The sequence below is a fragment of the Belonocnema kinseyi genome, chromosome 1 (assembly GCF_010883055.1).
Source record: "Belonocnema kinseyi isolate 2016_QV_RU_SX_M_011 chromosome 1, B_treatae_v1, whole genome shotgun sequence".
NCBI lineage: Eukaryota > Metazoa > Arthropoda > Insecta > Hymenoptera > Cynipidae > Belonocnema > Belonocnema kinseyi.
The window spans coordinates 8,043,789-8,062,646 of NC_046657.1; the positions used below are offsets into that span (position 1 = coordinate 8,043,789).

At 21.7% G+C, this 18,858-nt stretch overlaps 1 protein-coding gene across 1 annotated transcript in view; it reads right to left on the bottom strand.

Moving 5' to 3' along the window:
- The window catches only part of LOC117176668 (WD repeat-containing and planar cell polarity effector protein fritz), a 73,196-nt gene that overhangs the window by 20,338 nt on the left and 34,000 nt on the right, over positions 1-18,858 (bottom strand). Inside the window, exons 8-11 of the mRNA XM_033366922.1 lie at positions 10,078-10,241; positions 6,741-6,848; positions 6,453-6,661; positions 3,234-3,357 (exon numbers count right to left, since the gene is read on the bottom strand). Of these exons, the coding sequence (XP_033222813.1) occupies positions 3,234-3,357; positions 6,453-6,661; positions 6,741-6,848; positions 10,078-10,241 (605 nt within the window). The remainder of the gene's footprint in view (positions 1-3,233; positions 3,358-6,452; positions 6,662-6,740; positions 6,849-10,077; positions 10,242-18,858) is intronic.

Consider the following 18,858-nt stretch of genomic DNA (forward strand, 5'->3'; position numbering starts at 1 on the left):
TTTCAACCAAAAAGATTAATTTTCTATAAAAAAGACGATTTTTTAATAAAATACTTAAACTTTCAACCAGATAGTTTAATTTTCAACAAGATAGATGAATTTTTATTTCAGATATAGTTGAATTTTTAACTGAAAAATGGAATCGTTAAATTCTCAGTTAAAAAATTAATTTTTCATCAAAAAGAAAAAAAATTTCCAAGAAGATATGTGATTTTTCAACCAAATAGTTAAATTATAATTTTCAATTTAAAAAATCACTTGTTAATCCACTATCGAGTTTCTAAATTTTCTGTTAGAAAAATTAATTTTTCACATACAAAAATTTTAATCGAAGTGATAACTTTTAAAATAAAATAATGAATTTTCAACCGAATTAGTTAAGTTTTCAAAACAAGAATATAAATTTTTTTAAAGAGTTTAACGTTCTAACAAGTGCTATTATTTCCAAATAAAAACATATATTTTAAACTAAAACAATGAATATTTAACTGGAATACTTTAATTTTCCACGAAAAAGATGAATTTTTAAACAAGAAGATTAATTTTCTTCCAAATAGTTAAATTTTTAACGAAAAAAAGTTCAATTTTCAACCCAAAATGGAATAGATAAATTTTCAGTAAAAAAATTAGTTTTCCACAAAACTGATGAATTTTTAACTAAATGATCAACCTTCAACTTGAATGCATGATATTTCAACAAAATAGTTGAATATTTAACTAAAAAGGATCAATTTTTAGCCTGAAATAGAATAGTTAATTTTTCAGTTCAAAAATTATCTTTTAACCAAACCGATGAATGTTCAACTAAAATGATTAGTATTCAACTGTAATAGATGAATTTTAAACAAAGAAAAATAATTTTTGACAAAAGTGTTTAAATTCCAACCATGTGATTTTATTTTCGATCAAAAAGATAAATTTTCAACTAGAATTATAAATATTTAACTAGAATACTTCAAAAAAAACAACAAAATAGTTGAATTTTTAACTAAAAAAGAAATCAGTTTTAAACCTAAAATAGAATAAGTAAATTTTCAGAGAAAAAAATTAGTTTTCCACAGAAAAAATGCAACCAAAATTATGAATATTTCACCAATTTTAACGTTTGAGTTCAAAATGACTAAATTTTGAATATTTAATTTCCAATTTTGAATAATTTTAATTAGGAATTGTTCCACATTGGGTTCATTAGTTTGGAGATTATTTGCTACAAACTTATAAACTGATTGTTATATAAATTTTACATAACTATTATAAACCATTGTTATATAATGGTTACATAACAATCAAGATCATTGTTATATGCCGGTTAATACGATTGTAATATAATCGTTACATAACATTTAAGGAACTGTTATATACTATTGTTATATATCTGGCAGTAAAATTGTAATACAATCGTTATATTACAGTTACATAACTGTTATATACCATTGTTATATACCTGCCAGTAAAATTTCAATATAATCGTTATATTAGAGCTACATAACTGTGATATACATTTGTTATGTAATGATTACATAACAATCAATATGATTGTTATATAATGGTTATATAACTATTATATAACTTTTAATATCATTTTTATATAACTGTTGATGTAATTGCAATATAATTTTTATACATATAATAGGGACGCAACTGTTGTATGCAATTGTTACATAATGGTTATATAACTATTAATATAACTATTAATTTAATTGTTATGTAATTATTACATAACTATTATTATCATTGTTATAAAAATGTTAAAGCAATTGTAATATAATTGTTATACATATAATAGGGACGTAACTGTTATATGCAATTGTTATATAATGGTTATATAACTATTAATGTAACTGTTATGTAATTATTACGTAACTATTAATATCATTGTTATATAACTGTTAATGCGACTGTAATATAATTGTCATAGATATAATAGGGACGTAACTGTTATATGTAATTGTTACATAATGGTTATATAACTATTAATATCATTGTTATATAATGGTCATATAACTATTGATATAACTGTTATGTAATTATTACATAAATATTAATATCATTGTTATATAACTGTTGATGCAATTGTTATACAATGGTTATATAACTATTAATGTAATTGTTATGTAATTATTACATAACTATCAATATAATTGTTATATAACTGTTGATGCAATTGTTATATAATGGTTATATAACTATTAATATAACTGTTATGGAATTATTACATAACTAATAATATCATTGTTACATAACTGTTATATACAATTGTTATATAATGGTTATATAACTATTAGTATACCTGTTATGTAATTATTACATAACTATTAATATCATTGTTATATAACTGTTGATGCAATTGTTATACAATGGTTATATAACTATTAATGTAATTGTTGTGTAATTATTACATAACTATCAATATAATTGTTATATAACTGTTGATGCAATTGTTATATAATGGATATATAACTATTAATATAACTGTTATGGAATTATTACATAACTATTAATATCATTGTTACATAACTGTTATATACAATTGTTATATAATGGTTATATAACTATTAGTATACCTGTTATGTAATTATTACATAACTATTAATATCATTGTTATATAACTGTTGATGCAATTGTTATACAATGGTTATATAACTATTAATGTAATTGTTATGTAATTATTACATAACTATCAATATAATTGTTATATAACTGTTGATGCAATTGTAATATAATTTTTATACATATAATAGGGATGTAATTGTCATATGCAATTGTTATATAATGGTTATATAACTATTAATATAACTGTTATGTAATTATTACATAACTATTAATATCATTGTTATATAACTGTTATATGCAATTGTTATATAATGGTTATATAACTATTAATATCATTGCTATATAACTGTTGATGAAATTTTAATATAATTTTTATACATGTAATAGGGACGTAACTCTAACATGCAATTGTTATATAATGGTTATATAACTATTAGTATACCTGTTATGTAATTATTACATAAATATTAATAGCATTCATGTATAACTGCAAATGCAATTGTAATATAATTGTTACATAACATTTACGTAACTGTTATATATCCTGTTTTTGAATCGTTTTAATTACAACTTGTTTTTAAAATCCGGGAATTATTTTCTAGATTTTTGTGTAGCCATTGGCCGCCTTCAATTTTAAGACAGGGGTTTCTTTATTTTGGAGAGGGAGAAGTATTTAGTACCTTAAAAGATGATGAAAAAATCTTCTCGTGAGGTCTCTAACTTCATCTCCGTATCGATCTTCTACGGCTTGACTGATGGGCCTAAGAGGCACATGAAAACACCCCAAAGTTTTTTGAATCAAATCTGTAAAAGAAGTTTATTGATTTCTTATGATATTTTAAAATAAAATTAGAAAATTTGCTTATAAGTTTTTTGTATTACGAAATTTTTCAATTAAAAGATAAAATTAATATGAAAAAAAGACTTTGTATTTCATAATATCTTTTATTTAAAATAATAGAAAAAATATGCAACAGTAACATTTTTTATAATTGATGAAAATTTTAATTTCAGCTTAGCATAACGTAACAAACAATTGCTTTATTATATTATTTTCGAAAAAAAGCTACTTTAGAACATTTTTTGTATGGAATGAAATGTTTATTTATTAAAATCTCATGTAAAATTATGTAAACATTACGTTTTTATTACTTGTTTATAAATCGCTGGTTTCTTGGGGCTTTAACACATAGCAAAACATATTTTTTAATTTAAATTCTTTTTCAACAATTTAACTTTCAGAGCTCAAGTTTTTAAATGTTGAAAATTGAAGTAAATTGAATTTTGAATTTACAACAGTTAAAAATGAAAAATGTTTTTCATTTTTAATTTGTATTAAAACATTGATTTTTTTCCGATAAAAAATAAAATATATTAATTTTTACTATTTTTAAACAATTTAATTGTCAAATCTTAAATTTCAAACTGTTGAAAAATGAAGAAAATTGAATTTGCAATTTACAAGAGTTAAAAATTAAACATGCCTCCAATTTTTAATTATTCAAAATTCTATTTTTTCCGACAAAAAATACTAACTTTCAATTTTCATTATTTTTCAAGAGTTTCATTTTTAGAGCTTAAATTGTAAACTATTGAAAATTGAAAAAAAACTGAATTTTAAAAATTTAAAAATTCAAATTTTCTTCCATTTTTAATTTGCACTAAAAATTAATTTTTTTCCTACAAAAAATACTAACTTTCAATTTTCATCTTTTTTCAACAATTTAACTTTCAAAGCTTAAAGTTCAAATTGTTGAAAATCAAAGAAAATTGAATTTTGACTTTACAACAGTTTAAAATTTAAATTTTCTGCCACTTTTAATTATTCAAAATCCAATTTTTTCCGACGAAAAATACTAACTTTCAATTTTAATTATTTTTCAACATTTTCATTTTTAAAGCTTGAATTTAAAATTGTTGAAAATCGAAGAAAAATGAATTTACAACAGTTTAAAATTAAAATTTTCTTCCATTTTTAATTAATCAAAATTCAATTTTTTCCATCGAAAATTTTTTTTTGAAAATTCATCTTTTTTCTTTGGTTGAAAATTTAACTATTTCGTTGATAATTAAACTGTTCATTTTTTTTAATTTAAATTTTTTAATTGGAAATTCATCTATTTTGTTCAAAATTTATCTTTTTTTTTGTAGAAAATTAACTGTTTTTGTTGAAAACTCATCAACTAGGTTAAAAATTGTATTAAAAATTAAAATATTTAGTTAAAAATTCCTGTATTTTGTTAAAAATTATTCTTGTTGTTTGTTTGTAAAAAATCAATCTTTTTGATTGAAATGTCATTTCTTTGGTTACAAATTTAACTATCACGTTAAAAAATTATTTTATTTGGTTAAACAATTATTTCTCTAATTTAAATTAAAATATTCTTTTTCTTTGTCGAAAATTAATTTTTTTCGGAAGAAAATTTAACTATTGGGTTAAAAAAACCCATTAAAAATTAAAATTTTTGGTTCAAAATTCATGCATTTTATTCAAACTTATTCTTTTATGGAAGAAAATGAATCTTTTTAGTAAAAAATTCATTTCTTTAATTCAAAATTAGTTTCCTTATTGAAAATTAATTTTTTAAACCAATAATTAAACTATATCATTTCAATTTTTTCGGTAAAAAATTTTAATATTTCGTTGAAATTAAATTATTCTATTTTTGGTTGAAAATTTATTCTTTTTAGTACCAAATTCATCTATTTTGTTGAAAATTTGTCTTTTTTGTAGAAAATGAAACTTTTTGGTTGAAAAATTATATTTTTTAGCTTAAAATTCCACTATTTGGTAGAAAAATTATCTTTACTATTTATAAATTTAACTATTTAGTAGAAAATTTCTCATCTTATATACAAAATTCGGCTTCTGGGTTCGAAATTTAACTATTTGGTTAAAAATTTGTTTTAAATGTTTTTGCTTTTTTGTTGAAAATTTATCTTTTTTTCTAGAAATTTATCTTTTTCACTTTTGCTAGAAAATTGATCTTTTTCTGTTGAAAATTCACTTATTTTGTTGAAAACTCGTCTTTTTTAGTCGAAAATTAAATTATTATTGGTTGAAGATGTATATTTTTGGTCGTACATTCAACTTTTTTTCTTTGAAAATTCATCTTTATGACTTAAAAACTCCAAATTTTGGATGAGACTTTTTTATATTGGTTGAAACATTTTTTTTCGGTTGAAAATTCATATTTGTTTTGGTATAATTTAGCAGTTTTTTATTGGTTTTGCTGAAAATATAAAATATTACACTTTTTGTTGAGAATTAATTTTTCTTATCCAATACCCATCAGTTCGGTTCATAATTTAATTGTTTTATGTTTTTAAGTTTACTTAAATGTAATTTTTCTAAGATTCTTAAGAAAATTAAAAAAAAAACTGAGGTAATTTCAGATATGACAAATCAAAATTTCAACAAAAGAGATGAATTTTCAACGAAAAATGTAACAGTTAATTTTTCATTCTAAAAATATTGTTATCTTAAACAAAAAACCGTTGAAATCATTTTAAAAATACCAATTTTCTACAAAATAGTTCAATTTTTTAACCTGAAAATATGAATTTTCAAGAAAAAAGTTAATTTTCAACAAATTTGCAACGAAAAATGTAATAGTTGTTATTTGAAAATGAAGAGATGGTAATTTTAAATAAAAAAAACAGTTGAAATCATATAAAAGGGAGTTTTCAACAATATAGATAAATCTTAAACAAAAAAAAAAAAGAATTTAATTTTAATCCAAACAGTTGCAATTAAAATGTTTTTTTTTTTTTTAAATCAGATTTCTATCAAAAGAGATGAATTCTTAAACCAAAAAGATTTTCGTGACACACTTATTTTTTAGTGAAGGACAGGACAAAAAATAATAATAAAAAAATAAATTATAAAGAGGTCTTACCTTCTCTTTCCGAGGTGAGAGGCAATTTGAAGAGGTAGTTGACAATCTGATTGAGAGAATGCATGCAAATTTGAGGATGAGTGTCCCAATTCATAAAAAGCAAGAGCGAAGCCGCTCGGTCGACTTGACCCGAACCTAAATATTTCTCGACAAGGACATCTCCAGGAAAATTACTTCCTTCGATTATTCTTATAACCCCCAAAGGACCTCTAAAAATAAATTATTGGCTGTTGATAATTCCGAAAATTTGAATTTAGAATTAGTTTTGATTATTAATTATTTTATTACCGTTCAAATAGTAATAAAAAGAGAGCATCTCCTGCTTTGTAATAGTCCATGGCCGATCCTGAATCTGGCACTATGCTCCATTCCATTCGTAAAAGAGCTGGTTGATTTCTACTTTAATTTAAAAAAAAAAATTGTTTCAAAAAATTGAACAAGGCCATTTTAATCGATGCAAAAATATCCGTTTTTGCATGGATTTAAAACATTTTTTAAAGTAATTGAAATAAAAAAATTGAAACTATTAAATTAAAGCGATCAAAATGGAAATCTTGAATTTTTTACTTTTTATATTTAAAGCGTGAATTTTTATTTATTTAAACGCAAATATTACAAATAATTAGAATGTGAAAAATTGAAAAATTCTGTAAATGTTGGAACATTTTAAACTAGAAGCGTGTGGAATTTAATAATTTTTTATTGAATAAATTAAAAAATGAAATTTTCAAGTGAACAATTTTAAATTAAATTTTGTTATACTTCGAAATTAATCAGTTTACGCAATATTAAGTTATAAACATTAAAAAATTTTAATTAAAAAAATTTTCGGTTAAAATTCATCTTTTTTATTTAAAAGGAAAAGCATTTGGTTGAAAATTAAATTTGTAGGTTGCCGTCTTTTTTTTAATTAAAAATTTAACTTTTCGGTTGAAAATTCATATTTTGATTTCAAAATTCATCTGTTTCTGTAAAAAATTTAGATTTTTATTAAAATGTTTAATTATTTTTCCTTTTTTTAGGATTTAACTATTTTGCTGAAAATCCGTGTTTTTTGTTAGAATTGAACTGTTTTTTATTTTAAATAAAATTCTTTTTTAGTTAAAAATTCATCTCTTTGGTTGAAAATTTAACTAATTTGTTCAACAATTTTTTTTAACTAAAGATGAAACTATTACATTTTTTGTTCAAATTTGACTTTTTTGTAGTTGAAAATTGAACTATTTATTTGGTTAAAAATTTGTTTTTTTTTCGGGTGGAAATTAATATTATATTTTTTGTCGAGAATTCATATATTTATTTTTTTTTTTGTTTGAAAATTTAAATACTTGGTTAAAACTTAAATTAGTTTGTCTAAAACTAATTATTTTGTTAAAGATTCATCACTTTAGTTGAAAATTTATTTATTTTGTTCAAAATCAATTTTTTTAAATGAAAATTTAGGTACTACATTTTTGGTTGAAGATTTATCATTTTCGTTAAAAATTGATCTCTTAAGTTAAAAATTTCAGTCCTTTGTTCAAAATTTATTTCTTAAACAGAAAATTGAACTATTACCTGTTATTGTTAAAAATTGGTCTTTTTTAGTTAAAAATTCATCTCTTTGGTTGAAAATTTAACTAATTTGTTCAACAATTTTTTTAAACTAAAGATGAAACTATTACATTTTTTGTTCAAATTTGACTTTTTTGTAGTTGAAAATTGAACTATTTGGTTGGAAATTTATTTATTTGGATAAAAATTTGTTTTTTTTTCGGGTGGAAATTAATATTATATTTTTTGTCGAGAATTCATATATTTATTTTTTTTTTGTTTGAAAATTTAAATACTTGGTTAAAACTTAAATTAGTTTGTCTAAAACTAATTATTTTGTTAAAGATTTATCACTTTAGTTGAAAATTGGTATTTTTTTAGTTGGACATAGAGCTATTTGGTTGAAAATTGATTTATTTCCTTTAAAATTTTTTTTTGTCCAGGGTGAAAATTAATTATTCCAACTGAAAATTTATCTATTCCATCTTCGCTTAAAAATTAATCTTTCTTGATTAAAAATTTAACTGTTTGGTTGAAAATTCGCCTATTTTGTTGGAAAATTCATCTGTTTAAAATACCATTAAAATATGTTTTGGTTAAAATATCAAGTTTTTTAAAATTCTTTTTTGTTGTTGAATAACTCGTTATTTAAAATTTGTCCTTTTTAGTTGAAAAGTAAGCTATTTGATTGAAAATTAATTTATTTTGTTAAAAATTTGTTTTTTCATGAGGTGTAAATTAATTATTTGAACTGGAAATTTAACTATTTCATTTATGGTTGAAAATTGATTTTTTTTATAGTTGGAAATTAAACTATTTTGTTAAAAAATCTTCTTTTGAGATTGGAAATTCATCTATTTTGATGGATTTAAAAAAAATTTTAAATGCAAACTTTTGGTTAAAAAATAATATTTTTTAGTTGAGGATTCAACTATTTCGCAAGAAATTCCTCTTTTTTTGGTAGAATTAAACTGTTTTTGGTTTTAAATTAAAATCTGTTTTGGTTGAAATATCAAATATTACGTGTTTTATTTAAAAAATCATATTTTTGGTAAAAAATGCAACTATTTGCTTGAAAGTTGAACTATTTTGTTCAAAATGAACTTTGTTGTTGTTGAAGATTCATCACTTTACCTGAAAATTTATTTATTTTGTTCAAAATCAATTTTTTTAAAATGAAAATTGAGGTACTACATTTTTGGTTGAAGATTTATCATTTTCGTTGAAAATTGATCTCTTAAGTTAAAAATTTCAGTCCTTTGTTCAAAATTTATTTCTTAAACAGAAAATTGAACTATTACCTGTTATTGTTGAAAATTGGTCTTTTTTAGTTAAAAGTTTATCCATTGAATTAAAAAATCGTATTTTTTATTTGAAAATTCATCTATTTTGGTAGAAATTTAATATTTCGTTTGTTAAAAATAAATCTTTTTTAGTTGATGATTCAACTATTTTTCTGTAAATTCGCCTTTATTTTTAGAATTCTACTGTTTCTTATTAAAAATAAAAATCTTTCTTTAATGAAATATCAACTATTATATTTTTTGGTGAGAATTCATCTTTTTTGGTTGAAAATTCAACTGCTTGGTCAAAACTTGATCTAGTTTGTTAAAAATTCATTTGTTTGGTTAAATATTTATAATTTTAGTTGAAAATTCATCTCTTTGGTTATAAATTTGATCTACTTTAACTATAAAATTTGGAACTTTAAAATTGATAAATTGATTAATTTTGAACAGATTCAGAACCATTCTTTAAAACCAATTATTAAACAATATTTTTAATATTTGAACTACAGTTCAATTTTCAAAATCATTAATTAATATGTATATTTACAGTTGATAAACTCAACACTGTTTACCAACTCTTTTAATTTTTAATTGTTTAAGCATTCTTCTAAGATTCTAACTTAACAAATAAACCTAAAAAAAAAAGATTTCTTTCTTCTAAAATATTTTCAAATTCCCGATAAAAACATAAATTTACTGTCATTTTCCGGATTTTTCTGGTCTCAAAAAATTCCCGGTCCAGTGACCATCCAGAATTTAATTGAACTAGTTAAAATAAGAATAGAATATATTATTTTTTGTACCTGAAATAGGAGGAAAGGTCCAGAATATTTGTCGGTGTGGCTTCCTCGCTTAACATTTGATTTTTTATACAAGAGAGGGCAATGTCGAAATGTTGAAATTGTCCTCTTTCATTTCCAACTGAAAAAATTGTCCCATCGCCGTGCCAACTGGCGTGTGTCGGAATCTAAAATTATTTTGTTTTCTTATAAAAAAATTTATTTTAATTAAATTATAGAACTAAAGAGTGGCGTAGTCGAAGTTTGGCGGCAAAATTTTTAAAATAAAATAAATGTACATTATATATCAGATTCAATATGAAGCCATTTAACCCTTAAAGTACAATGTGGGTGTTCTACACCCCAAGCAATTTTCAAACTCTTATAAACCACACTTAACTCGAAGAAATTGAGTAAATGTCGCCATCTAGCTTTAGTTGGAGACACTAACTGTGAGTAAAGTCGTTTAGCATACTGCGTCAAGCGTCAGCCTACTAGCAGAAGCTGCTGAAAATGTAGGTAAAAAAATCGTGGGGTCTTTAACACCCAGTGTGCACTTAGTGAGTGAAAAAGTAATTTTGAAGCAAATTTTTTTTGAAATTTTATTGATTTTTGTTTACTTTCTAACGTTAATATATCATATGAAGTAAAATATATTTTTTTGATTATTTCATACTTTTTTTCTCTGTATATGGCTTATAACTTACGTCAGCGCGTCATGCGAGAGCAGAATGTGGATGTGTTGAATAAAATATAATTGTTAAAATACAGTTATACATGTCTCTTTTTTCAATTTCTTGTATTTTTATAGTATTAAATGTCAAGGTTCCTCAATTTTTATAATAATAAATCGCTTTAAAAGCAAAAAATCTGATTCATCATTTTATCATAAAATTAACTTTTCAACTGTCTAAATAAATATATTTTTTAAAGCACCCATGTTGCAATATTTTTTCATGATAGGACACTATTTTAAAAGTATATTCATAAATTTTCAGGTTAAAATAATTAAAATTGCGTGAGTTATGATTTTTTAATTTAAAAAAAAACAACATTTTTTCACTTTTTTCAATAATTTTTTTAACAAACTTAAAATAAATAAATGGCTATAAAATCAACTCTACCTTATGAATGATAGATTAAACTATATCGGATAATTTTACTGTGACAAAATATTCAATAGGGGTTGAACAATACATGATTAAATACGTTGGGGTATTTAACACCCGCGATGCACATTACCTTGATTTTTACCATGTATGAACTTTGAGGGTTAAATTACTAAGATTTCAAGCCGAAATATATTTTATTTTCAAAAAAAATAGTTGAATTTTCAACAAAAAAAGATTTCCTACCTAAAGGGATGAATTTTTAAAACAAAAAGAATTAAAAATAATAATAATCATTTTTAACCAAACAGTTGCATTAACTACCAAATAGAGGAATCCTACGAACTTTTCTTTTTTATTTTATTTCAATTTAATTTAATTTTATATTAAAAAAAGAGTTTATAAAAAATTTAACCAAATAGTAAAATTTTCAAGCCAAACAGACGAATTCTTTTGAAGAAAATTAAATTTTTAATAAAAAAGTTACTTTTTAACCAAGAAAAATCAATTTTCAATCCAAAAGGACAGATAAATTTTCAACAAGAGTAAAATTCTTAACCTAAAAAGTTCATTATTTTAGAAAACAGCAGACTTTTAAATTGAAAAAGATGAATTTAAAAAAGAAGATAACTTTCAATCAATAAAGATGAATTTTCAAGAAGTTAGTTGAATTCTCAATCAAAAAGGAGAACTTTTAACAAACAAGAATAATTGTCGACTAAAAAGGCAACATTTTAACAAAATATATAAATTTTAAACCAAAAAATTAAATTTTCATTCAGCAAGATTAATTTTCTACCCAAAAAATACGACTTTTCAACAAAATGCATGATTTTTCTACCTTCTACCAAATAGTTGCATACAATATATAAAATAAAATTTCAACCAAAAATGTATTTTCAAATTAAAACTCTGATAAAAAAAATTTTTAGATAAGAAATAAATAATTTGTAACAAACCAAAATTTAACAAAAACATTAAAATTTCAATAAGAAAGATGAATTTTCGTCTAAGAATATTAATGTTCTACAAAAAAATACATTTTGAAAAAGTTATATGAATTTTCAACAAAATTATTTAATTTTTAAGCCGCATTATCTAAAAAAAAAAAGATTAAATTTCCAACCAAAAACTGATTTTTTAACCAAAAATTAAAATTCTTAACCAAATAGTTTCATTTTCTACCAAATTTTGTAATTTTCAAGCAAAAATAATTAATTTTCGACCAAGCAGATTAATGTTCTACCAAAAAAGACGAATTTTAACAAATTATATGAATTTTCAACAAAATTATTTAATTTTAAAGTCAAAAAAGCCGAATTACCTAAAAGAAAGTTGAATTTCCATCTAAAAACTGATTTTTCAACCAACATTTTTAATTTTCAACCAAATAGTTTAATTTTCTATTAAATGTTTGAATTTTCAAGCAAAAAAAAAGAATTTTCGACCAAGAAGATTAAATTTCTATAAAAAAAGACGAATTTTGAACAAAATATATAAATTATTTAACAAAATTTTAAAATTTTAAAACCTTAAAGACGAATTATTTATAAAAAGGTTCAATTTTCAACCCAAAAATGAGTTTTTAACCCGAAAGTTTAATTTGCTATCAAAAAAAAAAAAAAAAAAAGAATTTCGAACTTATCTAATAGGCAGAATAATGTTTTAAAAAACATGGAATAGTTCAATTTTTAGATAAAAAAAAATATTTTTTAACAACGAAAAAAATGAATTTTCAACAAAGATGTTAAATTATCAAAAACAAAAAATAAATTTTCGAGCAAAAGATTTATGACGAATTATCTACAAAAAATTTAATTTTCAACCAAATTATTGATTTTTAAGACAAAAACTTGAATTTTAATCAAATAAGATTAATTTTATATCCAAAAATACGATTTTTCCACCAAGTAGTACATGAATATTCTACCAAATAGTTGAATTTTTGACTTATACAATATACAGGATAAAATTTTACCAAAAATGGATTATGTAGTTAAATTTTCAGATAAAAACTCAGGTGAAAGAAATAACTTTAAATAAACAAAAAAAAAACTAATTTTCAAAGACATTGATAAATTTTTAATCAAACAGATGAATTTTCGATCTAGAAGATTAGTATTCTACCAAAAAAGGCGAATTTTGAACAAAACACACGAATTAAAAAAAATGTATTTAATTTTAATACCAAAAAGACGAATTATTTACAAAAAAGTTACATTTGAAACCCCAAAATATGATTTTTCAGCCAAAAAGTTTAATTTTGAACCTAAAAGTTTAATTTTCGACCAAATTGTTGAATTGTCAAGCCAGAAAGATGAATTTTCGACCAAGAAGATTAATGTTCTACCAGAAAAGACGAATTTTGAACAAAATATATAAATTTTCAACAAAATTATTTTTAATTTTAAAGTCAAAAGGACGAATCATCTGAAAAAAGTTAAATTTGAAACCAAATAGTTTAATTTTCTACCGAATTGTTGAATTATTAAGCCAAAAACTTGAATTTTAATTAAACAAGATTAATTTTCTACCCAAAAAGACGACTTTTCAACCAAACACATGAATTTTCTCACAAATATAGTTGAATTTTTAACTTATACAATAAGCAGAATAAATTTCACCAAAAATGGAATATGTAATTAAATTTTCAGATAAAAACTCGGATGAAAAAAAGTAACTTTGAACAAAGAAAAAACGAATTTTCAAAAAATAGTTCAATTTTAAATAAAAAAGATGAATTTGCGACCGAGTAGATTAATGTTCTATCAAAAAAGTCAAATTTCCAACTTATCAAATATACAGTATAAGGTTTTAGCAAAACATGGAACTGTTAAATTTTCAGATAAAGCGAAAGAATTTTTAACAAAACAAAAAATAAATTTTTAACAAATTTGTTAAATTTTTATTCAAAAGGATTCATTTTTAACTAAAAAGATTAGCATTCTACCAAAAAAGATGAATTTCGAACAAAATACATGAACTTAAAGATATGTATATTTAATTTTAAAACTAAAAAGACGAATTATCTACAACAAAAAGTTGAACTCTATACCCAAAAATAAGATTTTTAGCCAAAAAATTTAATTTTTAACTAAACAGTTTAATTTTTAGGCCCAAAGGATTAATTTTCTACAAAACAACAGATTTCTTCATATAAAAGTTCATTGAAAAGCTGATAGTTGTATTTTTGGCTATAATTATGAATCTTGGATACAAAAATTAATTTGTAAGCCAAATAATCAACTTTTAAGAAAAAAACAGATCAATTTTTAACAAAAAATGGAATAGTTTAATTATCAGTTAAAACAATTTATTTTCGAACAAACATAAAACGAATTTTCATCAAAATAGTTACATTTTTAACAAAAGAGTTGAACCTTCAACTAAAAAAAAATAATATTATTTAACAATATAGTTGCATTTTCTTATTGGGCTTAAGTTTAAATATTATTTTTAACAAACTACTGGAATTTTCAAGAAAATAATTGAATTTTTAACATTATAGTTAAATATTCAATCTAAAAAGACAAATTACCAACAAAAAAGTGTCATAGTTTATATTTTAATAAAAAAAAGAATTAAATTTAAAAAACAAAAGAAAAGAATTTAAAAACCAAAAAGACGAATTTCCAACAAATAAAGATTCTTTACTCAAAAAATAAATAAAAGTTTATCTAAATTATTGAACCTTCAAACCAAAGACAAATTTTCTTTATAAAAATTCAATTTTCAAACAAAAAATATGACTGCTCAACAAAAAATTAATTTTACACGAAACTGATACATTTTTACGCAAAAAAAAAAAAATAAATTACAAACTGAAAAATAATGTTTTTACAAATAAAAAACGCGAATTTTTAACTAAAAAATATTAATCTTAAAAAATCGAAAAGTACCATTTTCTGTTAAAAAATTAATTCTAAAAAAAGAAGTGTTTTCCACTAAACAGTTAAATTTTCAACCAGGCATGAGCCAAAAAGTTGGATTGTAATACAAAAAATGAAATTTCCTCTATAACAAATGAAGTTTTAATTCAAAAAGATAAATTTAAAAAAAAAAGAATTTTCTGTTGAAAAAGATTTTAGTCGAGTTTTCACGATCAAACTATGAATTTTTTAACAAGAAATAATTTTTTACCAAAATAATTGAATTTTTAATCCAAAAAGACGAATTTTAACCAAAAAGGATTACTTTTTAACAAAATTGTTCAATTCTCTAGCAAATAGTTTTATTTGTATCAAAAATATGAAATTTATCTTAAAGCATAAGAATTTTTTATTACAAAAAAGTTGAGTTTTTATCCAAAAAAGATTCCAGTTAACTCAGTAACATCAAAAATTGAATTTTTGTAGAAAAAATAATAAGTTTCTACAAAAAAATTGAATTTTCAATACAGAAAGACGAATTTTTTCAACCAAAACGGATGCATTTTAACAAATTCGTTAAATACTCTACCAAATAGTTGCATTTTTATCCAAAAAGATTTTTTTAACACCAAAATATAAATTTTAAACACAAAGTAAATCAACTTTAAATTAAAAAATACAAATTTTCAAAAAAATTGGTTATATTCTCGGTTTTGGAAATGGCGCGTGGAAATGGCATTGGAAAGGGCGCTTAATTTAAATGGTAAATGAAATCAAATAGAAAAGATATCATTTGCATTAAACAGTGCCTTATTCAGGGTTGCTACATTATCCCAATTTCTAAATTATAATCTCAATGTTAATGCAAAAAAGTTGTTTATCAAAAAAAATTTTAAACACTTTTTAGTTGAGTTTTCAGATCAAAAAGGTAATTTTTGAACGTAAGAAATCAATTTTTTAAACTAAAATGATGAATCAACAACCAAAAATATCATTTTTAAATCAAATAGTTGAATTTTCAACCCAAAATATTTATTTTCATCCAATAAATATAAATCTTTAACCTAAATTAGAATAGTTAAATGTTAGAAAAATAAATATTTAAAAAAAAAGAACGAATTTTCAACAAAAAAGTTTTTTTTTCATTCAAAAAAATTATTTTTTAACCCAAAATAGAATAATTAAATTTTCAGTTAAAGCAATCAATTCCCAATAAAAAAATGTATTCTCAACAAAATAATTAAATTTTCAGCTAAAACAATCAATTTTCAATAAAAAAATGAATTCTCAACAAAATAATTCAATTTTAAACCCAAAAGATTGATCTTACAAAAAAATACAGTCTCAGTAAAATATATAGATTTTCGACGAAAAAATACAAATTTACCAACCAAAACAAGTATTTAGGAAATTAATTTTTAATCACAGTGATGAATTTTCCACCAAAAATATGAATTTTTGACCAATTAGTGGAATTTTCAACCCAAAAGGTAAATCTTCTACTAAAACAAACAAACAGAACGAATTTTTAACTAAATATATTTTTTTTCTATCAAAGACATTAATTCTTAACAAAAATAAATTAATTAAATTTTCTATAAAATAGAACATTTTTTTAACAAGAAGTATACATTTCTATCGAAAAGGATCACTTTTCAACAAAAACTAGAATAGTTATAATTTCAGAAAAATAAATGTTCAATAAAAAAAGAACAAATTTTCAACAAAATAGTTGGGTTTCTTCCGAAAAAAATTAAATTTTCAGTTAACACAATCAATTTTCAACGAAAAAATGAATTCTCAACAAAATAATTCAATTTTAAATCTAAAAATGGATATTCTACCAAAAAAGATACATTTTGAATAAAATATATAAATTTTCAACTAACAAAAATAAATTTACAAACCAAAACATAAATGGTTCAATTTTCAGTTAGAAAACTACATTTTAAACAAACAAAAAAACGAGTTTTCAGCCGGATTAATTAATTTTCAAGTAAAAATGAAATAGTTATAGATTCAGCTAAAAAATTGATTCTCAATTAAAATGAAACGAATTTTCATCGAAAGAAATTGATTTGTAATCACAGTGATGAATTTTCAACCAAAAATATGAATTTTTGACCAAATAGTGGAATTTTTAAACCAAAAGATGAATTTTCTATAGAAAACGAATTTTTAACTATCTATTTTTTGTCAAATAAAGAAATGAATTCTTAATAAAAAATATAGTCGTTAAATTTTCTACAAAACATAACATTTTTTAAAGAAAAAGATTACATTTCCATCGGAAAAGTTAAATTTTCCACAAAAAATGAAATAGTTTAAGTGAATTTTCAACTAAAATAATAAATCTTCAAATGAAAAAAAATTAATTTTTAACCAAATACAAGAATTTTCAACAAAAAGATAAATTTCCTTCCAAAAATAAAATACTTAAATTTTCAATTAGTAAAATAAATTTTCCAATAAAATTATAGTCGTTTCTTTTTTTCATGTAAAAAAACTAATTTTGAACGAAAAATCGAAGAATTAAATTTTTAGTTAGAACAATCAATTTCAATAAAACAAAAAATGAATTCGCAACAAAATAATTCAATTTTAAATCTAAAAAATGAATTTTGTACAAAAAAAAGATACAGTTTCAGTAAAATATATAAATTTTTTAACTGAAAGAGATAAATTTACAAATTAAAACTAGAATAGTTCAATTTGCAATTGGAGAAGTAAAAAGTAAAAAAAAAAAAAAAACGAGTTTTCAGAAAAATAAATTAATTTTCAAATAAAATTATAAATTTTCAAGTAATAATGGAATTTAGCTTCAGCTAAGAAAATTAATTTTCAACTTTAAAGAAATGAATTTTCAGTCAAAGAAATTAATTCCTAATCTCAAGTGAATTTTCAAATAAAAAGATCAATCTTCTACCAAAAATAAAATACTTAAATTTTAAATTATAAACATAGATTCTTAACTAAAAAAGAAACGATTTTGCAACAGAATAGTTAAATTTTCAATCACAGAAATTACTTTCTAACCAAAAAGATGATGCTTCAACTGAATTTTAACAAATGAAGAGGGAATTTCAACAAAGAATTAAATTTTCACCGAAAACGGATACATTAAAAATAAAAAATATAATAAATAGGTTTTCAGTAAAAAAAAAACTTAATTTGCCATAGAATCAAAGTCAATTTTCAACGAAATAATATAATTTTCAACCAAGAAGATTAAATTTCTATACAAAAATATAAATTTTCGACCAAAAATGGAACAGTTATATTTTAAATAAAAAAATGTATTCTAAATAAGAAAAAACTAATTTTACACCAAAAAAATGAATTTTCTACAAAAAATAGAAGATTTTTTTAAACAAAGTACATGAATTTGCAACCAAATGTTAAAATTTTTAAACAAAAAGAGGAATTAGTCGCCAAGAAACTTAAATCTTCTCCCATAAGTTCGATGTTTTAATAAAATACAGGAACTTTAAACCATATATTTGAATTTGAAAGAAGATCAATTTTGAACCAAACACGTACTAGTTGGGTTTTAATTTAAAACAATTGATTTTCAACCAGAAGAGATAATTTCCAACAAAATAGTTAAATTTTTAACCACAGAAATGAATTTTTTACCAAAAAGACAAAGCTTCAACTGACTTCTACCAAAAAAGAGGGATTTTCAACAAATAATTGAATTTTCACCTGAAGTAGATTAATTTTCAACTATTATTATTATTATTATTATTACACCATTAAGCCATTTCCCTTTCGGGGTAGGCGTGACTCACTCGGCAGGGGAAAGGAGTAGTGTGTGGATGGGATAG